We start from the raw sequence: 26,625 nt of genomic DNA on the forward strand, positions 1-26,625 counted from the left end.
AAGTAAAGAGATACTCATAAAATGTACAGTACTAAAGTAAATGTTCTTCATTACTGTCCAGCACTACCCTCTGACACTGTGCCATTAGATCAGTGAGAGGAATGCAAGGACCAGTGCTGATTTCATCGACTAAAACGATATGACGAAAAATGTCCGTTGGCTACCCTTTACTGTCGAAAACTATAAAAAACGAAATAAAACAAAGCTATGATGACTGCATTAAAACTCCCCTCCTACATTTCCAGAGAAGCACTTTGATCTGCTCTTTATCGTTTCCTTCTTGCTCGGATGATCCTTCACTCTTCAATCTCTGTTTTCCTTGGTTGATAAAACAGTTTGACTTTGTGCCCCTTTGTGATTCCATCTGTGAGCAGTGTGAACCTTCCCGTCAGCACAATGTATCAGTAGAGTATGCAACTCCTGAGCGATGATCTCTTTTGCTGAAGTCTGTCTTCAAATGCAGTAGCGCCTGATGGAGGGGAAAGGAACTGGTTGGAATAACGTGTTCCTTCCACGCGCTACGTCCAACCAGGGAAACTCCCCCCTGTCAGGTGTAAAGGAGCAACTTCGACACTCAGGCATGATGGAAGCATGAGTTCAAGTCCGTTGCTCTCCCCATGTCCCCCACATATGGGGACTAGGTTGGCGGAGGGTGTGTAGAGCCCAGGATCACATTAGATAATTGACACAGGGGTGAGAAAATGGGTTACAAAATCGTGGAATAAAAATGATAAAAAAAAAAAAAAGTTTATTAAGTCTTTCTCTCCCAGGTCCCATATATATACGTAGCCCCCAGCCTATGGGACGTTATTTGTTAGGTCCGTACCCCCTCGTATATTCCGTGTATATAATGGTTGAGCCCCATGGCAGCTTTTAAAATTGATCCGGTTGCTATGCAACGCCTCCGTCACCACCAGCTATGGGATGTTAAAACTTTTCTCCGTTTACCTCAGTTCAAAGCAGGATTTTCAAACCTCCATAAGTCGGAATCTATACCAGAGCCGTCCTTGGTGGATCTTCAGCCATGCAACATTCGGTTGTCATTTGTGCATCGCTCCCGACATGTAAAGGTTTCTGGCGAGAGGTAAACAGTGTGCGCTAATGCTAATGATAGCAAATGTTTACAGTGTGTGCGTGCAGGGGGGGGGTGCTGAAGGGAGGAAACCCGATCCTGTTAAAGTGGACGCAGATGGTGGCACAGCTTAACTACATTTATGCTAATAGTCAGCTACCAGCAAAAAAAGAGTTAAGGGAAAAGCAACTTTTCTACTGCATTTGAAGACAGTGTGTGGGAGTTGTGTCCTTTTTCAGTATGTCCTGGTCGTCCTTCTCCTACGCATCTGTCACCTGTAGGTGTGCAAAAGCCTTGCTTTTTTTTTGCTGAAGTCTACAATGGTTTGCTTCTATAGGGTGTCCAAGTCAATGGCTGTTTCAAGCTACAATTATTTGTGTGTGTGTGTGTGTGTGTGTGTGTGTGTGTGTGTGTGTGTGTGTGTGTGTGTGTGTGTGTGTGTGTGTGTGTGCGCGCGCGCAAGTGTATTATTGTATGCACTCACTGTCCACATCTGAGAGCTGCACACATGGCTCCTTTGTGGAGAGCACCAGAGAGAGAGAGCGAGAGGGAGAGGGAGAGGGAGAGAGAGAGGGAGAGAGAGAGGGAGAAGGAGAGGGAGAGGGAGAGAGAGAGAGAGAGAGAGATCAAGTAAAGTTTATCAGATAGTTTGGTAGTGTATGTTTCCAATTTCATCACCGCTCCTATCATCTTCTGCATAGTTTGAATGTTATCTCTGGGTTTCCCATATCTCTTTATGCCCGCCCACTCTACCAAGACATCAGAGACACATACAGTACTTCCCACCGATTACACACACACAGTGAATTTGAAACTATGACCAACGACAAAAAACACCCATACCGAGAAATACAATGTGCAAACACCAGTGGCGTTTCCAGGAATTACATTTTGGGCAGGCGAGATTATGTTAATTGTCGCCCCCCCGCGCACAATTATAGTAGCACTAAAGGTTTTCAAAGAGATATATACCTGCCAGACAGTAGGATACAAAGGCTGAAAGGCATGCATTTGCATTCGAATGGGTGATTGAGGGTCGCGCTCTATACGCGCAACGGCCAATCCGCAGTTTTTGTCCTCAGTGTATGGATTTTGGCCAGGCAGAAATGGATTTGGCCAGGCGGACTGGCCTGTCCTCGCCTTATTATAGATACGCCTCTGGCAAACATGTACAGCAGCAAAATGTGTGAACTGTTGCGATAAAAGAAGGTTAGCCAATGTAATATGTACCACCCTAAGGACTACCAACCTTTAAACACAGTTTTATTTTGTATACTATTTATTCTTGAGAACAAAATGTTGCTATTTGTCATGCATGTTTATAACATGCATATAACGCCGCAATATGACATAACTCTGTTTACATCATGCTGTACCCCTCATTATACTTTCCCCATTTCCACTGTTTTTATTATATTTTGACACTATAGCTTTGGCAATGCAATTTGTAAACGTAGGTTTTCTCATGCCAATAAAGTTACTTTGAATTGAATTTTCTTTAATTAACAGTTTGACGGCCGCAAATTTTTTACTCCAGTGTTCCACCGCCGCGTAATACGACATTCCCGCTATTTGTTTAATGGGTTTAATTCGCCGTTTTAAAAGAATGAAAAAGAAACAGCGGATTTATCCGGGAGCTGATGACGAGACCGTCGCGTTATGATGACGAAACCGGAAATCAAGTCATCATCTGGGCTGCTAGGGCTTCTGGGAAATTGAGGGAATGTAAGTGAACGGGGGGGTTTGTTTGGACTACAATCGCCTCATGCTGTAGCAGCATTGTAATGGACGCTCTGCTCATGATCATAACAAACCGACGGACCAATTTCCGTTGGCTTAGTTGAAAGCTGCAAATACTTCAGCGTATGCTCTAAAGGTAATAAAACAATCTCGGCAGCGTAGAATATTTGATTAAAATGCGGGTAAAGCGTGAGTCGCAGTAGAACTAAACTAACATTAAACCTAGCAGCCACTCGCCTGCTCCTCTTTTCTACTACACACACATAGGAGCAATAGTCTCTGTCAACTTCCTCGACCCAACCAAGGACAGTCTAAGAAGGATGAGACGCGAAGACCGTACGGACGACGCCATGTTGCTTTGGAAGGAAAGAAACATGCGCAGTTGAGACCAAGGAAGCTGAACGCGGAAGTGTTGGCTGCATATAGCCCATTGCGCATGTTTCTTTCCTTCCAAAGCAACATGGCGTCGCCCGTACGGTCTTCGCGTCTCATCCTTCTTAGACTGTCCTTGGACCCAACCAGGACCTCTCTCGGGGTGTAAAAACACATTGCCATCGCAGTTTTCTATAGACCCTCTACATCCGCTTCGTTCTTATTCCATCACCCCTCTGGGTCCTTATCAATCTGGAATCAATCTGTGCTGCCGTTGGAGCCGGGAAGATTTAATTCGAATGGAATGATCCATGGGGCATCGGGGCCCTCGCTTTGTGGATCCCAGGGGAGGCGCGGTGGCCACTGTACGCAGCTAAATCTACTGTTCAAACAACCCCGGGAGAATTGTTTTCTCGCTTATCAGCCGGTTTCAGGAAGACTTATTCCCACGTTAACCCATTTAGGCCTGGCATAAAAAAATAAAAAATCTTCTAAATCATGACAGTTTTCTGAAATACCTCATGTTTCTATATCAGTGGTGCTCAATATTTCATGTCAAGATGTCAAAATGATATGTATTTGGCCCACGACCCTCATCTGAAAATATGTTGTTCCAGGCACCTTCCAGAAGCAAAGACTTCAAAGACTTGTGCCACATTTTCACGATTTTTCAAAAATAGCAGACCTACAAGCTCGTAGCGCGCCACTCGGTGGCGCGCTATGAGCTTGTAGATCTGCTATTTTTCAATAGCTAAATTATAACATAATGTTTAAAACACCAAAATGGGTTCCCGCCCAAAATGGGTTAAAACAACATGGGATGCATAAAATATGATTCAGCAGTTGAAAAATGTGAGACGCATGCTGGTGAATATACAATACAACCCTGCTTATTATAACCTGCACAGCTGGTACTACTCACAATGTCTTTGTATACCCGTCAAGATGAGTGACGCGTTGTGAAGATCGCATCCGGAGAAATGTAACGAGGTGCCACTTTGATGAATGTGCGAAGTCACGGGGTAACCATCGGTCCCTCGGCGTTTCACTCTCGTTTGCTGAAGCTCCCCCTTCACTTCGGCGAGAGTGGTTCACTTTTACAGAGCTGAGAGGATTAAACCTTAATGTGTGGCAAAGTCGGCCCAGACAAACAGATTGCCTCCTACATTATGGCTCTATTCATGAATGGGCAGTGGTGGAAAAAGTACTCAAATGTTTTACTTAAGTAAAAGTATAAATACTGCAATGTAGATGTACTCTGTTCCAAGTAGAAGTCCCGTATTAAAAATGTACTCAAGTAAAAGTACAAAAGTAGCGCCATCAAAATGTACTTAAAGTACTAAAAGTAAAAGTACTCATATTGCAGAATTTCACAAGTTCAAAATGTGTACAATATCTTTTGAAAATAGCCGATCTACAAGCGCACAATGCGTTGCATTGTGAGCTTGTACATTGGCTATTTTCAAATGGCCAAATTATATATAGGGCTGGAGTGGTTAATGGATGTTTTCTAATCAAAATTACAATCTCCAAAGTAACTAGTAACTAAAGTTTTCAAATTAATGTAGTGGAGTAAAAGTACAATATTTGGATCCAAAATGTAGTGAAGTAGAAGTGAAAGTATTGGAAATTGGAAATACTCAAGTAAAGTACAAATTCCTCAAAATTGTACTTAAGTACAGTACTTAAGTAAATGTATTTAGTTACTTTCCACCACTGTGAATGGGTAATACACGCCTACACATGATCAATGCTCCGCTCTCCCATGGAGAAGAATGTATCAGCTATTTTACTTGAACTTGTAATGTAAATAAGATAAGAGGGACCATACAGCTGTGCCATTTTGTAAATCCGTTTATGAATTAGCTACATCTAGTCCTTACCCGTTCTGAATATATGAACAGCAAATGATGTTCAGTGTGGGTAATCTATCTAATAATTTAGCGATCGCTCGCCCGCTGTCTATTGCGAGCAAAATAGACAGCGGGCGAAACAAGTGGAAAAGTGTGTCCCTGTATTAATCTGTGTCCGTCCCAACATGCATTTCACTGGTGACCCGGAAGCCGTCCCAACATGCATTCTAAGGAAGTACTCGGACTGACTGACAGCGACCGAGCAAAATAGACAGCGGGCGAGTGATCGCTAAATTATTAGATAGATAGACCCTACGAGTGTCTATAGCACTGCGAGCATACATAGCACTAGAGCTACTGGAGCATTCAATGCTCTGATTAAATGTGATTTTGTCCCTTTCAATGCAACAGACTTCATTCATAAGTGCTACAACTGGTCAGCCTGGAGACACAGGACATTATATTGTAACGTATAGTGGGCAGCCTTGATGTACTGCGTATCTGGGTGAGACCAGATTCTACAAAATGTCTTCTAAATCATGACAAATAAAAACAAAAACATTATGTCAGTGGTGCTCAAACGTTAAATATGTAAATGTTATAGCAAATAAACTTGAGTTAAAAATGTTTGCTGTGAAAGAGTATATTCAAAGATTTGCACACATTTTCACGATTAAAAATAAAATAGCAGATCTACAAGCTCGTAGCGTGGCACTCGGTGCCGCACTAATGGCTTGTAGATCTGAGTGTCACATGTACAGCAAGGGGTCCTGTACATGGGGCACTCAACGCTCCTCTAGAATACTTTGACCCTAGGGTCTAACCCGTTTAATTAAAAACCTTACAATTAGCTAAACTGTACCTCTGGGGGTTATTACAGTGGTGGTATGAGTGGGGGTTCCGCTATCAAACACCTTTAGCGCACTCTTATATAGCAGTTCAATGGGTTTGAGAATATCATTCCTTTCATTATTATACCTGTGCAAGACCAGTTTGTGAAACAGTATTTAACGTGTGACAGGATCATGCATTGGAGATTTAGATTTAGCAGCACTAACTGTCAGGAACGGTCAGGGAAGGTAATAGGAGAGTTTGAATTACACTCTGACTCATATCTTATATTTATACTTTGACGGACTTCAGCTTCCTCTTGCAACACTGTCTACAGTAATTACTGTAACTAGAAAAAGTGCCCTTCTGGGCACAGGTCTCCACCAGGAGGATAGGACTGTGTGAGATGTTGGCAAAATATTTAGGAGTAATATAAACATGTTTTTTTGTTTTAGTTTTTTGCAACAATTTTCTTAATTTTGTTGAGGAAATGCAGAGCCAGATCACTCATAGCATCTCTGAGGATAGAATTCTGGATGAGCAGGACATGTGCAGCATTTTGAACGAAACGGGCCACTCCTGAAAACTTTGGAAGGCAATCTTAGCTAAATCGGCCTCATGGTGGCGCTATAACAGGCCGTTGAGGAATATTTGGGGCAGAGGTTCGTCGTTGGCATCCAGGGACTGTGTGTGCAAAGTTTGGCATGGATCGGGCCAACGGTGCCGGAGATTAGCCGATAACGGACGGACGGAAGGATGGACGGAAGGACGGAAGGACACACACACACACGGACGGAGTGCAAAACATACTCCCCATGCCTTCGGCCTGGTGGAGACAATAAGGCAAAAAAAGCCGAAACATTAGCTTTAAAAATGTATGTGCTCTTTTTATGTGCTACTCATTAGTGTTCATATTAGTAGACTATATTTAGGTGGCAATGACTGTGCCTGTTCTTTATTTTTTTTCACATCCCCAGCTGCTAGAGTTTTAGGGTGTCATTAATTTGTGTCTGCTGGGAGCTGGGAGTGGCAGCATAATGTCTGGCCAACGCCAGTTTGTGATTCTCAGTGTGCGATTGGCCATGCCCTCCTTTCCTAAATATCAAAATGCCCGTGTATTAGGCAGTGGTGGAAAGTAACTATAGGTACATTTACTTAAATACCGCACTACAGTTTTGAGGTATTTGTACTTTACTTCAGTATTTCCAATATCCAATGCTTTTACTTCTACTTACTACTACATCTCAGATCCAATTATTGTACTTTTAATCCACTACATTTATTTGACAGCTTGAATTACTATAGTTATTTTGTGGATTTGGATGATTATTACAAAACACACATTAACCACTTCAGCCCTATACATTTTGGCCAATTGAACATGGCAGATCTACAAGCTCACAATGTGTCGCATGGCGACGCATTGTAGATCGGCTATTTTCAAAAGCTTTTTTAATTTGTATGCATTTGAAAACTTGATATTCTGCACAATGAATACTATTCTACTTTTCACACTTTATGTACATTTTGATACCAATACTATTTCTATATTGCAGTAATGATACTTTTACAAATTGTGCATGAGTACTTTTTCCACCAAGACACCCAAACGACCGCCGATACAAGGCTGTAAAAAAAAGAGAGCTGTCTTCCAAAAGAAAGCCTCCAATCTAGCTGGCCTTGTCTTGTCATTGGCTCGTGATGTACCGCCAAATAAATTGCCTCTTCTTTCTTTAATTCGACCAACCTATAGTGTGCGCGCGTGACCGCACATAATGGATGTCAAATCTTATTTAACTTGAAACGAACTTACCCAATTTGAAGCCTCAGTAAACACGTACTGTATGATAGCACAGCTTGCATGGGCCATACTATATATATCGCTATAAGCTGTACTACTTATGGGGATCGAAATTCGAACATATATAATCTTGTTATTAAAACGAAGGCTTTACTGACTGAGCCTGCCACATGTCATGTGTAGCCTTTTGCCAAACTATAACTCCCAGCCCTCAGTTATGGACTTGGTGGAAGTGACAGTAGAATAGATCAGGGGTTCTCAACCCATGGGTCGCGACCCCTCGGGGGGTCGCCAACTTATTTTAGGGGGTCCCCAAATTATTTTCAAAAAAATAAAAATAAAAAAGATTTTTTTTTAAATTTTATTTTCACGATTTTTCAAAAATAGCAGACCTACAAGCTCGTAGCGCGCCACTCGGTGGCGCGCTATGAGCTTGTAGATCTGCTATTTTTCAATAGCTAAATTATAACAATGCTTAAAACACCAAAAGGGGTTCCCGCCCAAAATGGTTTAAGGTTATTGTAGCAGTCAATTTATATTGGGGGTCGGGAGGGGGCGGGGCGGGGGTCCCGAGACATTGCCAAAGCATTTCCGGGGGTCCCCGGCCAAAAACGTTGAGAACCCCTGGGTTAGAGCTCAGAGTGTGAGAGGAAGGGAGTATACATTAAAATGATTATTTATAAAATACAAGCGTATTGTGCAAGGTGCTTGCTATAGGGTTATAGGCACTGACAGTGATTGATCAATGTGTCCGGGTTTCGGTACCCCGGCCAGCATTGTCTGGGTTGTTCCGTGCGCGCGGTATAATAGGCTTTCCCTCTCTTCCATTCCCTATCTCATCAGCTCTGTCTGGTCTGACTAAAAGATTAAATGAAGATTAATTTAGGTGTGACACATAAGTCACGCTCACACCATGCACACAGCAATGGAAAAAGACAGCACTACAGTGAAATAACCGGTTGAAATGACCAGCAGTGTCAGAGTAATTTCATTTGTAGGTTTCCTAATTCAGTGAGCCAAGCACTTCAACCTAAGTGAAACAAACCACTCACAAGAACAACATCACTGCTTCTACGGTAGTTGGAATAAATTCCCATTACACCATGAGACAGGCAGCCTCTGTAGATAACTTTAAAGCACAGCTCAAGACCTATTTCTCCACTCTTGCTTTTAGTTGATTTGTAATTCTCTGTGATGTCTGTATGTCCTCACAGTTTTGTCTTATATCCACTGCCCTTTTGTACTATTGTTTTAATGTTTTCTTTTTTGTTCTTCATTGCTCTGTAAAGCACTTTGAGCTGCATTTCATGTCATGAAATGTGCTATACAAAGTATTATTATTATTATTATTATTAGGCTATTATTGTTGTTAACAACAGCGCAAGACAGCATGGGGAATTGACGAGTCTGATGCCTCGGCATGCGGCAAATGTCTGACCGTATACCCCAAGTCCTGGCTGTGTTGCACTCTAATTGTCTCCACCACCAGGCCGAAGGCATGGGGAGAGAGTATGTTTTGCACTCCGTCTGTCCGTCCGTCCGTGTGTCCGTCCGTCCGTCTTTCCGGCTGTGAACAGCTAATCTCCGGCACCATTAACAGCTGCGGTGGGGCTCAACCAAGGCCCGTTGAAGCACTGGGCCCTAGTGGTAAGAGGAGGGACTACAGGCGGACCCGTGGATTCATGACCGGGAAACCCCGTGCAGCTGGGCTTTAACATTGATCGCTCGGTTGCACTTCCGCATTTGACCACCAAAATGTGGTGATCAAATGCGGAAGTAGACGTTCTGAGACGGTCCTTCCGGGTGCTTCAAAACGCCACTGAGCAACTTCCACTGACATGAATAGCAGGGGGGGCGGAGCTTCGCGCCAGTTCAGTCTCTATCCTTCTTTATACTCTATGGACTATATACACAGAATATGGCTGATAACGTCCCATGGCTGGGGGGTACGCATATTGTTTTCCCTTTTTTAATTGACGTTTTCAGGCCTGAAACAACAGAGCTTCTTAATACGGCACAGTTGAGACGCACGAGTGACAGATGTCAGATCAACATATTGAGGCGTGACAAGACACGACTGACGGGAAATGCACATTTTCATAGTAACTGCGAGGTCACAATAAATAAAAGAAACAGATATATGCCCCAACTGGTTATGCATTTTGGAGTGTTTGGAGGTGTGTGTGTGTGTGTGTGTGTGTGTGTGTGTGTGTGTGTGTGTGTGTGTGTGTGTGTGTGTGTGTGTGTGTGTGTGTGTGTGTGTGTGTGTGTGTGTGCGTGCGTGCGAGTTTTTGTGTTTGCTGGGGGTCCGCGGCGGGTAGACCTGCACCGTGTATGTGTGTGTGTGTGTGTAGTCGCAGCTTATAGGCCTATACAGAAAATAAATTTTCAGGTCAGGATACCAATTTTATCCAATCAGGAGAGAGAGAACTCACACAGGATTAAACAAAAAAGTGAAATACAAAGAACACATAGAAATGAACTGGAATGCTATAAAATGTAAGCTGAACGTGGGTTTCAAAGAGTTCAAGTGTGCCTTCAAGCTACAACAAAAGAAACAGAGTTAGAGTAGGAGGGGTGCTCAGTCAGTCACAGTGGCAAATGAATATAATCTTGCATTGTTCATTATTAAATGTTCTGTTTAAAAAACCTTTCACACTACACCATGAGTAAAGTTTAAAAGCATGCAGGTTCGTAGGCAAACAAGAGCATGTGTCAACAATAAAAGCAATACACCCGGGGGGCGGGGCGGGGGTCGCGAGACATGGCCAAAGCATTTCCGGGGGTCCCAGACAAAAACGTTGAGAACCCCTGTATGATGACAGTTTTCTGAAAAACGTATCAGTGGTGCTCAAACTTCGTCACGTCAAGGACCCCCAGAATGATCTGTATTTGGCTGCGGACCCCCCATCTGAAAATATGTTGTTCCAGGGTACCAGGCACCCAGAAATACCAGGCACCCAGATATACTGTAGGTTAAAAACGGTTACTGTGAAAGTATATAGCCTATATTCAAAGATTTGCACACGTTTTCACGATTTAAAAAAGAGAAATAGCACATCTACAAGCTCATAGCGCGGTCCTCGGTGCCACGCTATGAGCTTGTAGATCTGCTATATTTCAATAGATAACGTTTTAATTAATGGTTAAAGTGGTTATAAGCTAAAGTGACACAGATGCGTTCCAGGTCTTAATGGGTTCAGGAAGAAAAGTTTGGGTCACAGATTACCTTCTTCAGGCATGCAGAGAAATAGTATTATATTGTCTGCCTCTGGTCTACCGGCCTTTTGTGGACCATGCAAGGCCCACTTGAAAATATCTAAAGTGTTCGCTGAATTTTCAGAGCATGTTTATTTTAATAATTAATATGAATCGATTGGTTTCCAACTTTGGTCAGTATAGAGCTAACATAGTATACTTTAACAATGAAAACTAATTTCGCAAGGGTTTAAATTATTCATAATAATGCAAACTATATGGGGGCCCGCATGCAATATCCTCATGCAATGGCCACAGGAATTGCTGGCCTATTTGTCGATTGGGTCACTTCAAGCTCGTTTTCGCTACTCTTTTTTTCCTACTATATAAATGGTAAATGGTAAATGGTGCATTTATATAGCGCCTTTATCCAAGGCGCTTTACATAGATTGTGCATTACATTCACCCATTCATACACCGATTGCGGCGGAAGCCATGCAAGGTACCAACCAGCACATCGGGAGCAATTTGGGGTTCAGTGTCTTGCCCAAGGACACTTCGACATGTAGACAGGAGGAGCCGGGATTCGAACCGCCGACCCATGGTTCATTGGACGACCTGCTCTACCTCCTGAGCCACAGTCGCCCAATATAAGCTATATGATTGATTGATTCTTTATGTAAGTGTCATGCTTCCGAAGAAGCCCAGCCCATATGGACTTAGGACACTTTTTACAGTTTACATATACAATGACAATAAACCGACATGACGGTTTGCAAACAATGATCAAGTCAATAGACGCCTTAAGAGACGACGTCACACTGATAAGAAACAGGATGCACACGCATAGCGGCAGCACAAGACCCCTTCCTCTCATAAGTTGCAATGGAAAAGTTCTAACTGCACTCCGAGTGTGGAGGAAGAATGATTAGGATTTTTATTGTGATCTCTCGCCCTTGAAATATATAGTCCTTGGTTTCTGTTGTGTTTGAACAATACTAGCAATTCAAAACAGTTGTCCTCAAAACCACACCTCCAGGCGCTATCATAAGAACGGGAGGTGCGCTCATGATCACGCCAGCAGTGCCTGTTTGTCCACGGCTGCACGCGCACCTGCAGCCCATGAAGTATAATTTATGCTTCGTCCCGTGATGGTGTCGCGCACGCAGACCTCTACGCTCATAACAGTCGCATCTGTGATGCGATGTGAGCTTGTATATCAGCTGTTCTCTAGTATAAATGTATCCTAGGGTGCATCTCACTAGCCAACTCACAAGAGGAGGTTGAATGGACTGAAACCAGCGCTCCCCAAAACAACAGGTTTTGAGATCTGTTGGGAATTGATTACATGAAACAGTCACCCGTGCACCCAGTCCCAATGTTTGTAAACAAATAATTGGTCTATACCAAACTAATGCACTAATACACTCCAGATACAAGGCAGATTACATAATATACAACATAAAAGAAAATACCATAAAATAAAATACACTATTAGGCCTGTGACAGGACCTATACCTATGTGTCTTCTACTCCAGGCTCTAGAAACAAACTAGGCTGTCCTAAATACTTCATTATTAAATAACCAGTCTAACTTCTGTCCATCATCTTCCCAGAATAGATCAGGATTGCTTTGTTGCATTGCCTCAAATAGTGGAACCCTCAAATCATCATACAGGGTACAATAAAACATAAAATGAAATTCATTTTCCACATCATTTAGGTCACATACATTACATAATCTATTCTCTTCTGGCACTGCTGAAAACCGACCTACCTCAATAGCCAGAGGCAGGATACCAGTTCTCAGCTGGGCACACAATGACCGCTGGTTTCTGGTTAGAAAGGATTTGACATACAGTTCTGTACCAAAACACTGCTTCATCTGGACATATGATCTAAGTTTTGGTTTAGACCATTATGTCATTTGACCATTTATCTTTGTAATTACTAAATAGTTTTTGTTTCAACCTATTGATATTACCACAAAGCATATTCTGAAAGATATAAGACAGATCTGCCTCTCTAAAAATAGAACAAACGTCCTTTATCCTGGGGCCAGCTATATCTGGTAAAACTGCACAACCAATATGTCAATTTGAAGCTATGATTCCCTGCTTTCCTATGCCTGGACAAAACGAAAATGAAAAATAATCCAATGATTTACTATCTGTCAGGTTTGGTCACATTACTGTATCTTACCAGTAATTTAACCCATTCAGGACGGGAAGCCCTTTTAGTGTTTTAAGCATTATAACTATCAGAATGACAACGCTCCAACTGGTTATTTATTAGAAAAACACAAAACAAATATATTTTTTAACACAATGAAATATGAATTTTGAATGTCGCTTTTGACAGTTGAGCTGTTCCTATAAAGTGTCCATAATCATGTTCACAAACAAACTGGAACTACATATTTTCAGATGGTGGTCCGCAGCCAAATAGATAATTCTGGGGGTCCTTGACATGAAAAAGGTTGAGCACCACTGACATAGAAACATAGGTTTTTCAGAAAACTGTGTACGACTGGACATAAAGGCTCCATACCAAGCTGTCTGTAAATAGATCTGACTGATAGTTATGCCACGACACACCAGGCACAAACAATAACACAACAACCATAATGGTAAATGGTGCATGTCTAGCGCTTTACATAGATTGTGCATTAATATATTCCCCCATTCACACACACATTCAATACACCGATGGCGGAGGAAACCATGCAAGGCATCCAACCTTAGGAATTAGGGGTTCAGGGTCTTGCTCAAGGACACTTCCATTCCAACACTAACTCTGGGAGAGCCTGGGATCGAACTGGGGACCTCGCGGTTCCCATCCGGCTGCTCTACCGGCCACTCTACCGCTGAGCCACTGCCGCGCCTTGCCGTAATAAGACCTACTTATGCATGCACTGTAACATAAATGCCTGCACTGTATAGTGGCTGAGTAACCATGAGCATTATTACAACAACAATACAAAACATTAAATCAAACATAGTTGCCACAGTGGGCGTTATGATTGCATGCACTCATTTATGTAGCAATAGCATAATTAGCATAGGCTAATTACAAAATGCATAACTCTAGGTTTGCCTGGCGGCTCAGCCAGTTGTGCTGAATATCATGCTTCTGCCTTGCATGCATACAGTGGTGGAAAAAAGTAAAGGTAACAATACTTTCACAGATTGTCCCATTTTAAGTTTTCAAATGTCATCTTTTGAAAATAGCAGATCTACAAGCTCACAATGGGAATTGCGACGCATTGTGAGCTTGTAGATCTGCTATTTTCAAATGGCCGACATATAGCGCTGAATGTAATAATAATACAAATCTATAAAGTAACTAGTAACTAAACATTTTTAAATAGTGGACTAAAAGTGGATGCGAGATGTAGTAGAACTAAAAGTATTGGAAATTGGAAATACTCAAGTATAGTACAAATACCACAAACTTGCACTTAACTCTTTTATTGCGGCTAGCTGTTAGCATAAATGAAGTTAACCTGTGCCACCATCAGCGTTCACTTTAAGAGAAAGAGTTTCCAACCCCCGCCAGCCCCATACACACACTCACTGTAAGCATTTGCTATATCATTAGCATTAGCGCACACTGTTTACCTCTCGCCAGTAACGTGTACATGTCGGGAGCGATGCAGTACAAAGTCACAAGTGACAACCGAACTTTGGATGGCTGAAGATCCACCAAGGACAGCTCTCGTAGAATCCGACTTGTGGAGGTTTGAAAGCTAGTCCTCCTTTGAACTGCGGTAAACGGGGATCAGATGTAATGTCCCATAGCTGGTGGTGACGGGAGGCATATTGCATAGCAACCGGATCTACTGTATGTTAAAAGCTGCCGTGGGGCTCAACCATAACATAGTATATGTTGGGGTCTGTATAATACAGTATACGGACCTAGCAAATAACGTATAAATGGGAAAGAAATAATTAAGTGCAGTTAAATGTACTTAGAGTAAGTTTCCCCCACTGCCCTCTCTCTACATTCACCCGCTGGGATTTGTGCACGATTCCTTTCCATTGAGTGGGGTGATTCATATACATCGAGTGCTATATATATACACTCACCTATGTATACAGTAGCCTACGTAAAGCCAAAAATAAAACAAATGGACAAACACATACGCACTGTACGCACCAGGAACGCATACACACACATGATTCTGTGTTCTGCTACTTCATTAATAAGTCAACTGTAGTTGTCTAAAAGTGTATTTATAGTCAAGTACTGTACACTCTATTCAGCGCAATCCCGGTTCACCTAAAACAGTGGCTTTCACCCACAGAGGCCATGGACTAGATGTGTATTATAAGGCTGCACAATATATCCTTATCATATCGCTATCGAGGTATGAACATGAGTGCAATATCAGTATCGCAATATCGATATATCGTCAATATACAGCAACATCCCTCTGTTTTAGCCTGTGCCCCTAGGAACATAAACCACCACTCAGTTTCTCCCTCTTTCATGCGCCTGTTGGTGTGTATGTGTGTGCGCAGGCCCGGTTCTTCCGACAGGCCGACGAAGCAACGGCTTCGAGCGCCATGGGGGAGGGGCGCCAAAAAAAAAAAAAAAAAGATTTTTTTTTTTTTTTTTTTAACTTTTTTTTTTTTTTACTCTGTCCCAACTCTGTCTGCCCAGTGTCCCCCCCAGTGCCCCCCCAGTGCCTCCCCAGTGCCTCCCCAGTACCTCCCCAGTGTCTCCCCAGTGCCAGTGTCCCGCCAGTGCCTCCACAGAGCCTCCCCAGTGTCCCCACAGTGCCTCCCCAATGGACCCACAGTGCCTCCACAGTGTCCCCACTGTCCCCCCAGTGCCTCCACAGGACCGGCCCTGTGTGTGCGTGTGTGACTTGTTATTATTCAGTTTTTTTAATAATGTTTAGTTTTCAAACTTTTCAATGTTGCAACACTTGCCTAGCCTGATTATCAGACTGTAGCTTTCTTGAAGCTTCAGTCTGACATTGTCTCCTGTCTGAGCGATTTCAAGGGGGAGGGGATGAGAATTTCCCTCAACCAGTAGCCATTGGTGTTGTTTTTCCCTCCTTCCTCTGTGTGTTGCGCTGCGTGATGACGCTGAAAACGGGACTCGGCGCTGATTGGTTGTTCGTTAGACCCACCCCACCACCGATTGTCATTGGATAATACATTTTTGTACCGAAGAAATTATAGTTTCACAGTGCAATTAGTCTCATGTCTAGCAGCTGCGCATAGTTTCTCCCGGCGGATCCTGCCGGGAGCTGCCTATGCCATAAAAAGCATAGGTGAATTCCAGGCTAGCTCACATTCAACTCTATAACATTCAACGAATTAGACCCTTCCTCACCCAGGAGTCAGCCCAGCTCCTTATCCAGACACCAGTCATATCAAAACTTGACTATTGTAACTCTCTCCTCACTGGCCTAGAGCGGCATGTGCACTTCAGCCTCTCCAATTGATCCAGAATGCCGCAGCACGCTTGGTCTTCAACCAACCAACATTCTCACATGTCTCCCCCCGCACAGAGTACTAAACACTGATGTTGGCCAACAAAGAAATTAACCCCTATTTGATGTATTACCATGTGTTGCTCTTGCTTACTATAAGTCGCTCTGAGCGTCTGCTAAATGCCTAAATTGTAAAAGCAAGTATGATAACATGAGAGTCCTGAGAGTATGAGAATATCCATGCAGACTGACTCTTTCGTTTGTTCACGGCATCAAACATGAACTAGATCATGACGCTAATGAGTGGCTTGTCGTTTACTCCCCTGCCCTAGGCTCGGATGAAGGATTTGCATGCACGCACACACACCTGCACGCGGACACATGATGAGTTAATTTCAGCAGCTGTCTGCTGACACGCACTCAGCAGACTGCATATGGCAACATTTATTGCGGTTTATTGCCACATGAATCAGATCTAGCTAGAGCAAGAGTACTTCAACTGTTCTAGTAGAAGAAACTGAATGGAGAGATAATGAAAAAGTCAGATGATGATGATGATGATGATGTTGATAGAGTATTATCTCCAGGTTGTTGTTCAGTGCCTTGCTTCGTGCTTATAACTGGTGTAGCAGGGAGAAGAATGACATTGAAGTAGGGGGGGGGGGGGGGGGTTACTAAAATGGCACTGTGGGACAGGGACAAGGAGGTTGATTGCTCTGGACGTGCATTCAATTGTGTATGCAAATGACAACCTCTGGGACTATACATTGATGCCCAAATATCAATTCAAGTGGCGTATATGGAGCTTATCATGCCATTTAATACCAGAGATATTAAAGCGGAGGACAGTAAAGCAAGCAGGTATATACCAGTGACAGACAGCAGTGCAGCGGGTGCCAAATGCGGCGGCTTAATCTAAATGCAAATTCCATGTAAGTGGCCTTATGATACATGGGTTCTGGGTCGTTGCCTAACCAGATCGAATCGATCAGCTTCACCTTTATTAGCTCTATACGACTTAGTAATTGAGTCACCGATCTTTTTTGCCAGCAGTAACTAAAAAAGGTGTCAGAGACCTCTCAGGCTCTCACGGGGACAAAGTGGCCTAACAAGATTGCTGAGAGAGAGTAGGACAATAATAAAGCAAATGGTGGAGTCCGTGCTGTCAAGCAAATGAAAAAGCCGTCACTAAAGGTGATAAGTTTAGTATTATAGCTGCTATAAGCAATAATATGTCAACAAAGAAGCTTTGTCATTGGTCGAAAAAAACCTGGTCGCAATGACTAACCAATCAGGAAGCAGACAGGCAAATCGACCAATAACAAAGCTTCTAGGAAGATCTTTGAATGCAGATTGTGGCCCCTAGATGTGTCACAGAGACTAACATTTTTTTGGGAGCGTTCTACCCACTGCTGGCTGTCTGAATACCAAAAAAATAAAAAGGTCATTCAAATTTGGACATATTATTGCTTATATCAGCTTTAAACACAATCCATGCCAACCTCGAGATATCTCGAGAAAAGCTATTATTACTTTCTTGGCCATTCAAAATAATTGTTTAAACCTAATTTTAGCTTCCGTCGCTACTAGCCTCCATAGACCTCCCATGGGCCACATACCAATCCTCGGTGCACGCCTCGCGTTACCGCCTATGGTAATGGGAGGGAATGTGTTAATGCAAATAATTCAATAATATTGGCAAGCACACTACTATTGTTCATTCTTTGTTGCGACAAAATGGTAGCAACACAATTACATGATAGCTTCCACGAGGTAATTAGATGCCATGTACCCGTTGTCATCCAATTATAGGTCAGAGACGGCGGATAATGAGCAGTGCGACACAAGTAATTTGGCAAAATCTCCAATTTAAGTGTTCCATAAATGTTTTGATTGTTTCTTTTTTCTTCAAGTGATAAATGCATGAACTGTCTCATTGACTGACTTGACTGGTGGGCGGCACACATGCAACAGACTGGAAATGAATGTGATGCCGTTGGAAGGAAATGAATGAGCATTAGCAGTGATGGACAGCAACAAAGCAATTGTTTTCTTTCTATTACACAATCTGATCTGAATGCAATCTGTAACCTACTTAACTTCTTGGATACCTAGCCGGGCGCGGCCAGACTCATAGCGACTGATATGTTTCTTCCCCGCATATTCATATTCATCAGTGCATCAGTGAACCCTCGCTATGAGTCTGGCCGTGCCAGGCTAACCCTGACCCACCTCTTTTGGACATGCCCAAAACTGTATGGCGTGATAAATGTAAATGGTTTGGTTTTCAGATGTTTATGGATGTGTGTTTGAACCTGATACCTAGTAGTAGAGGAGGCTGAACAAACAGTCAAAAAGGACACGCACATCTATACCTATAGGCTGGGTGCTGGATCACATCTATACCTATAGGCTGGGTGCTGGATCACATCTATACCTATAGGCTGGGTGCTGGATCACATCAATACCTATAGGCTGGGTGCTGGATCACATCTATACCTATAGGCTGGGTGCTGGATCACATCTATACCTATAGGCTGGGTGCTGGATCACATCTATACCTATAGGCTGGGTGCTGGATCACATCTATACCTATAGGCTGGGTGCTGGATCACATCAATACCTATAGGCTGGGTGCTGGATCACATCTATACCTATAGGCTGGGTGCTGGATCACATCTATACCTATAGGCTGGGTGCTGGATCACATCTATACCTATAGGCTGGGTGCTGGATCACATCTATACCTATAGGCTGGGTGCTGGATCACATCTATACCTATAGGCTGGGTGCTGGATCACATCTATACCTATAGGCTGGGTGCTGGATCACATCTAAACCTATAGGCTGGGTGCTGGATCACATCTATACCTATAGGCTGGGTGCTGGATCACATCTATACCTATAGGCTGGGTGCTGGATCACATCTCTACCTATAGGCTGGGTGCTGGATCACATCTATACCTATAGGCTGGGTGCTGGATCACATCTATACCTATAGGCTGGGTGCTGGATCACATCTCTACCTATAGGCTGGGTGCTGGATCACATCTATACCTATAGGCTGGGTGCTGGATCACATCTATACCTATAGGCTGGGTGCTGGATCACATCTCTACCTATAGGCTGGGTGCTGGATCACATCTCTACCTATAGGCTGGGTGCTGGATCAAAATGAAGTCATGTAAGAAATGAAAAAATCGGCACACCAATTCTCTAAATCTCTATCTTTACTTTTAATCAGGTGAACCTGATACCTGACCCAGAGACCGCACTTTTTGGTTCTTCTCAAATACTGTCAAATCACAATGTTTCTGTACAAAATAAAATGACGTGTGGTAATTACAAAAAAAGTGATTCTAAGACTTTGGAAATCAGATGCTGTACCTCACTTCAATACTTGGTTAAAGGACCACTTCTCAACCTATCTTCATATAATAGGTCCTCACTAATAATCATGATGAAAATGGCACGTTTTTTCCCTACTCAGTCTGTGTCTCATAGGAGGGATGTGGGCAGTTCAGAAACCTGTCCACCAGTGACATCATCGTTAGGCAGATGTTTTTTAAGCAAGATCTTTTTTTTTTTTACAAAAATGTTTAGATTTGTATTATCGTGAGAACGATGGCTTCGATTTTCGCATTGCAAATTTTCAGGACTAGAAAGCCTGCAGTTTCTATTAGCTTGGATTCCCCATCGATGATGTCACTGGTGGACAGGTTTCTGAACTGCCCACAGCCCTCCTTTGAGACACAGACTGAGTAGAAAAAAATTGTACGCCATTTTATCATGATTATTAGTGCAAGGACCGATTATACGAAGATGGGTTGAAAAGTGGTGAAGTGGTCCTTTAACTGAACTTACTTGTATAGGCTAAATATGGAGAACATTTGCTATGATATAATGGAGTTATATGTCATATGGCAGCCATTCTTAGATCACCTTGCTCAAATGTCACACTGAACCTACTCAGTAGCCTATTTAATTATATCTCCTCCACTTTTCATACACTCTCTAGCAGTGTATTGTAATGAAAAGACTTCTGAATGCCCTGTTTTTTTCTCCCTTTTTTGTCTTTATTTGAAAAAAACATAATAAAAATAAGTACTAATATAATTGGATGTTTCACAAAAAGTTTGGGTAATTTCATCGTCTACGCAGGCTTTTGTGAACGCCCCATACCGTTTTTAAGTTGCTTGTTTCAATATTCAATATTCATTTCAGCTGCCCCCTTCCTATACAAATCCATCGTAACTTCAAACACCATTTTAACCATTAGTCCACTTGCCAGAAAGTGAACCCAGGCATGTTGAGTACACCAAAGCTTTATGTTTATGTTTTATGTTGACGGCCATATGTTTTATGTTGACGGCCATATGTAGCTGTCAACACAAATGAAATGCTTGGAATGGATTCAGCATCATGTCACATGCTACTTAAAGCATGATGAAATTAAGATGTTTTTTCTTTCCTTATAGGTTGTTAATGGTATGGTCACATTACTCACATATTATTCGCCAATTATGAAAATTGCGCTCTCTCTCTCTCTCTCTCTCTCTCTATCTCTGTAAAGGAAACGTGTTTGTGGTGAGCCTGGCATTTGCTGACCTGGTGGTGGCATTCTACCCTTACCCGATGGTGCTGTACGCCATATTCCATGACGGGTGGTCCCTAGGTGAAACCCAGTGCAAGGTGTGTAACTGTTAGTGCTGCGTTCACACGAGGCATATGCAAAGATGCAAAGATCACAACGTATTTGTCGCTTTGTATATCTGTTGCTCACACGGTCGTTGACGGCATCAAGCGTGCAGGTGCCTGTAGTGACATGTGTCGGAGGCACAGTGACCAGCAGGGGAGATTGAAAAACAACAACTATCGAGCATGGAGTCTCAACTGCAAGCCCTTTTGGACCTAAGCATTATGTATATTGGAAACAATGGAAACGGACTAGAAGAAGACGGCGCAAGTTTTCGTCAGCAACAGCTACAGCTGTAGCTTTGTAGCTTTTGCAGCAGCTACAAATTTCGGATCTGCTTCGTAGCTTCACGTCACTGGCTTCCATTGACAATGAATGGTAGAATGAATCTTTGCATCTGCCCGTGTGAACGCACCATATGACTCAAAGTTTGACCGTATCTATACAGTATTATTCATGCTGTGATCCGTTTGGTTTGACCTCTTTCTTTTCTGTCTCTCTCTCAAGTCAGGTAAGGTTACGTGTGCCAGTGATGTTGGGAATTCGCCAATCAGGATGGAATTTGAAAAGTCTAACCTAAAATTGATCACTTGACTTTGAGAATTTACGAGAGTAATATAATATACAAACTGTTAATACAAATCAATAAAGCAAGCAAGCAAGCAAGCATATGAGTGCTAAAACTCAAAGTTTGACTGTATCTACTATACAGTGATTATGCATGCTGTGATCCGTGTTGTTTGATGTTTCATTCTCTCTCTCCCTCTCTCTCTCCCCCACCCTCTCCCCCTCCCTCCCTCCCCCTCCCTCTCTCTCCCTCCCCCCGTCTCTCTCTCTCTCCCCCTCCCGCCCTCTCCCCCACCCTCTCTCTCTCTCTCTCTCCGTCTCCTCCTCCCTTCCTCTCTCTCACTCTCTCTCCCTCCCCCCCCCCAGGTCAGCGGCTTCCTGATGGGCCTGAGCGTCATCGGCTCCATCTTCAACATCACGGGCATCGCGGTCAACCGCTACTGCTACATCTGCCACAGCTTCGCCTACGACAAGCTGTACAGCTTCCGCAACACGCTGCTGTTTGTGGCGCTCATCTGGGTGCTGACCGTGCTGGCCATCGTGCCCAACTTCTTCGTGGGCTCGCTGCAGTATGACGCACGCGTCTACTCGTGCACCTTCGACCAGGCCGTGAGCACGTCCTACACCGTCACCGTGGTGGTCATCCACTTCTTCGTGCCAATCGCTGTGGTCACCTTCTGCTACCTGCGCATCTGGATCCTGGTGATCCAGGTGATTTCATAGCCTAGTTTTTTGTCATAGTCTCTTGAATGGTTTTCATTTCGTTTTTAAGTCACGTTTTAGTCACCTGGAATGTTTTAGTGATAGTCTAGTTTTATAGTCGATTAAATATCATAAGATTTTAGACGACTTGGTTACCTTGATGCCGTCGTAATGACAGATTTTACACTTGCAGAAAATAGCCGATTTGCAAGCTTGTAGATCTGCTATTTTCAGGGTTAGTGTAAAATGACTTATACTGGATCTCTTGTCCACTAGTCCCTTCCTAACATTTTTGTCTAGGTATTATTTGTTGACGAAATTGTCAATATATTTAGTCTTAGTTTTAGTCCGTTTTCATTTAGTTTCCATTTAGTTTTTGTCCAAAAGGTAGTCTACAAGAAAAAAATCACACCCGTGTGAACTGAGTGGTGTAAGATCTTATATAGACTGATCAACTGTGGTCTGACGTAATGTCTGACGTAATGAAATCACACCCGTGTGAACTGGGTGACCATAGCAACCATGCTCATTTTTTGGTACGAACAGACACGTAAACTAACAAAGCCAGTTGTAGGAGTGGTTTACACCACTCAAAAATTGTCACAGTATTAGTCGACGAAATCAACACTGCTACTATCATCACTTAAGTTGTGTCCTGGTGATCCAGTTGAGTAGGGACGGAGCTCGAAACCAAAAGGCCCACCCAGATAGTAGACAGAGACTTGGTGCATGTGTCAGGCATGCCCAAATATGGAGTGTTGTGTTGTCAGAGGAGGCCAGCTCCATATATGGAGCATGGGCAGGGGCCCTGAGCCCGGGGAGTTCTTTGTCAGGTATGCCCAAATATGGAGTCTCTGCAGACTTCAGAATGATGTCAGAACAGGCCAGCTCCATATATTGACCATGGGCAAGGGCCCTGTCCAAAGCCCGGGCAGGTTTTTGGGGCGGTTCTGGACAACTGTGAGTCCGACCGACTCAACACCGGGCACTGCACCCCCTGTGGTGTTGTGGAAGTTGGAAATGAATGCCCCACCCAGATATTATGTCTGTGTCCCTTTTATGCCCATATATGGAGTTCTTTGTCAGACATGCCCAAATATGGAACCTATGCAGACATCAGAATGTCAGAACAGGCCAGCTCCATATATGGGCAGGGGCCCTGTCCAGATCCCGGGCAGAGGCCTTTTGGGGCGGTTCTAGACAACCGTGGGTCCGCCCGACTCGACACCGGGCACTGCACCCCCCTGGGGCGACGTGGAACGCGAGTGTCAAATTTGAAGTCGGTGGGGCGAACGGTTCTCGAGTTACGTGGATTACACGTGGACAGACGTACATATGTACAGACAGAGACGTGGTGCATATACTGTAGATAGATAGACGTAGTCTGAATACCGATAGGTTGAACTCTGCTAATAAACAAACCGCAATGATTTACGTTCGGACACTGACGTCATGCAACGTCTACACGATTGTCACATATTTCAGCAGGTCACCAATTTCACCGTAACACAGGCATGGTGGAGTGACCGAGTGAGAGTGGACGAGATTTGGGGTATTGGAATTTGACCCCAATCTCCTATTTAGGTACTGGCGGAGGGAGCTGGTCACTGTTTGTGTCTGATATCTAGTTAGATAACCTCCAATGATGTGCTAATATGAAATTCTCTTCTATTCTTTTTTTTTTTCTTCCTTTATTTTTTTCCTTTTATTTTTTCAATTTTACATTTATTCACATTTATTTGTAGAACCAAGAATCTGTAGACCTAGAATCTGAGCTTCTGGAAGAACCACTTGTTCTTGCCGGTCTTGTACCTCTCCTCAAACTTGACCTTGGCTTCCCGCCTGGCCTTTCGCTTCAGGGCAGGGTCCCCAAAGACGTCCTTATTGACCACAGTTGTGTCGAGGGGGATGTCCACAGAGTATCTGGTGGGCATAATGTGATTGTAGTTGAACATCTTCACAAAGGCCTTGATCTTGGACCTTTTGGCAATCTTCTTCTTGCTCATGGATGCGGTCACCTTGCGAGGGTAGCGGTCTATACCCGAGACCAGAACGTGGCTGTAGGGACGGTCAGACGTGCCATCATCGATGTTGTCCACTATGACGGCTTTACGCCCGGCGTAGCGTCCAGCAAGGACCATCACCACCCTGCCCGGTTTCATGAACTTGCCCATATCGGTGTTGTTGCATGAAGAGCGCTATCGGTCTTTTCACCTTATATAACGTTACGTGATGTGACGACATGCTGACAACCGTTTCCGTGGCAACATGCCGCCTTTTCTATTTAGGATGATGATCACTATGTTACACTTAGTTTAGATGTAAGGTACACAAAGGGGTAAACTGTGATGTGAGCCACTTTGCACAGGTGTTTTAAGAAAAGTGATGATATACGTGAGTGGGCCGTGTTATCTTTATTAATTTTTACTGTAATCGGCTGCGCATGTCGGTGGTGTCGCTCGGCCAATCACGGACTAAGTATGTATGTTATGTATGTATACATGCAGTAATCCTGGTCTCTAAACTGCCTCCCCCTGGCCAGCCGGGGCGCCTGATGGAGGGGAAAGGAACTGGTTGGAATAACGTGTTCCTTCCACGCGCTACGTCCAACCAGGGAAACTCCCCCCTGTCAGGTGTAAAGGAGCAACTTGGACACTCAGGCATGAAGGAAGCATGAGTTCAAGTCCGTTGCTCTCCCCATGTCCCCCATATATGGGGACTAGGTTGGCGGAGGGTGTGTAGAGCCCAGGATCACATTAGATAATTTACACAGGGGTGAAAAATGGGATAAAAATTATAAAAATAAATAAAAATAAACCACTGTTCTCGATGACGTAACTAAAGTACGTTTCAAAATCTACAGCACTTGCACGCTCTGCTTGCGCTACTTGTGTGCAACAAGCAAGTAGGCACTTGACAGAGTGCAGTTCTAGTTTATAATGCATCCAGCATTGCTAGTATTGATAATTTTATCTCCGTCCACACTATCTGTATCGACGATCTTTAGTGGCATTTATCTCGGAATTGAAGGTGATCATTCATACCAAACATCGATGTTTTAGGAGCTCAATAAAAAACCCTGCGACCTCGTGGTACCATATCAGTGCTTGTGATGAAAATGAAAGTATCTAGCGAGTGCCCCGGCAATTATTGATTGTTACTTCCGGTTCATCAAATCAGCTGGTGTCTCTTCAACAGAAGAACTCAGCGGATGAAAAGCGTGGCACGGACAGTACTTAAGTAAATGTACTCAGTTACTTTTTCCCCACCACTTGCAGGTCAGGCGCAAGGTCAAGTCGGAGATGCGACCGCGCCCTGGGCTGAAGCCCAGCGACATGAGGAACTTCATCACCATGTTCGTGGTGTTCGTGCTGTTCGCCATCTGCTGGGCGCCGCTCAACCTCATCGGCCTGGCGGTGGCCATCGACCCCGACGCGGTGGTGCCGCACCTGCCCGAGTGGCTCTTCGTGGTCAGCTACTTTATGGCGTACTTCAACAGTTGCCTTAACGCCATCATCTATGGCCTGCTGAACCAGAACTTCCGCAGGGAGTACACGCGCATCGTCACGTCCATGTGGAAGCCGCGCCGCTTCTTCCAGGAGACGTCGCGGGGCGGCACCGAGGCCATGAATAAGAGTAAGCCGTCGCCGGGGTACAACAACAACGACCAGGTGAACGGAGAGGGAGAGACGCTGTGATGGAAACCCTGACTGACCGACACGCGCACACACACACTACACTAGCGGATTTGAGTGTCATCAACCCATATCAACCAGTAGGTTACTTAACAAGACCATACAATGGAGCCAGTAGACCGCTCTACTGGAGCGGAGATGTTGTTAACTTGTTGTCAGCCATAGTACGATCTGGCCTCGGCTGCGCTGTCTGACTACTAACTCTAACCCTAACCTCAATCTTAACCGGTCACGTAAGTAAACATAAAGCGAAGTTGTTTGTATACTAGCGCAGTTTCACAATGTTTTCACTTCGGCGGGAGCAGCAGTTTCACCAGTATTTCATCAGTATAGGCTCCAGTAGAGCCTCTATACTTGCTCCACTGCATGGTCTTGATGAGTAACCCTACTGGTGATTATGGATTTATAACACTTGAAGCGGGTGCACGCACACGCACACGCACACACACACACACACACACACACACACACACACACACACACACACACACACACACACACACACACACACACGCTGTACTCTTTGTTATTCCTCATCATTCACAGCGCCCCGCCGGCCTCCCAGCCTTGTGTCAGCAGTGGAGTGTCTGTCTGTACTCAATCTTACTCAGTGACTACGCAGCTCCACCGTGTGCCGAATGGAAACCTCGTT

The 26,625-nt window shown here is 43.8% G+C and overlaps 2 protein-coding genes across 2 annotated transcripts in view; one reads left to right on the forward strand and one right to left on the reverse strand.

Annotated features, from left to right (window-relative positions):
* mtnr1ba (melatonin receptor type 1Ba) overlaps positions 1-25,976 on the forward strand; it is a gene marked incomplete at its 3' end in the record, with an annotated part of 88,156 nt that extends 62,180 nt beyond the window's left edge. Inside the window, exons 2-4 of the mRNA XM_079513873.1 lie at positions 20,887-21,005; positions 21,943-22,287; positions 25,557-25,976. Coding sequence (XP_079369999.1) covers positions 20,887-21,005; positions 21,943-22,287; positions 25,557-25,976 — 884 coding nt within the window. The remainder of the gene's footprint in view (positions 1-20,886; positions 21,006-21,942; positions 22,288-25,556) is intronic.
* On the reverse strand, positions 24,042-24,458 carry LOC306932525 (large ribosomal subunit protein eL27-like; the record flags this gene model as incomplete). Its single annotated transcript, XM_079514362.1, has 1 exon — positions 24,042-24,458. Exon 1 carries the CDS (start codon positions 24,450-24,452, stop codon positions 24,042-24,044), a length of 411 nt encoding a protein of 136 aa, XP_079370488.1. The 5' UTR covers positions 24,453-24,458.
* Positions 25,977-26,625: the final 649 nt, after the last annotated feature.

The sequence above is a fragment of the Electrona antarctica genome (assembly GCF_951216825.1).
Source record: "Electrona antarctica genome assembly, chromosome: 11".
NCBI lineage: Eukaryota > Metazoa > Chordata > Actinopteri > Myctophiformes > Myctophidae > Electrona > Electrona antarctica.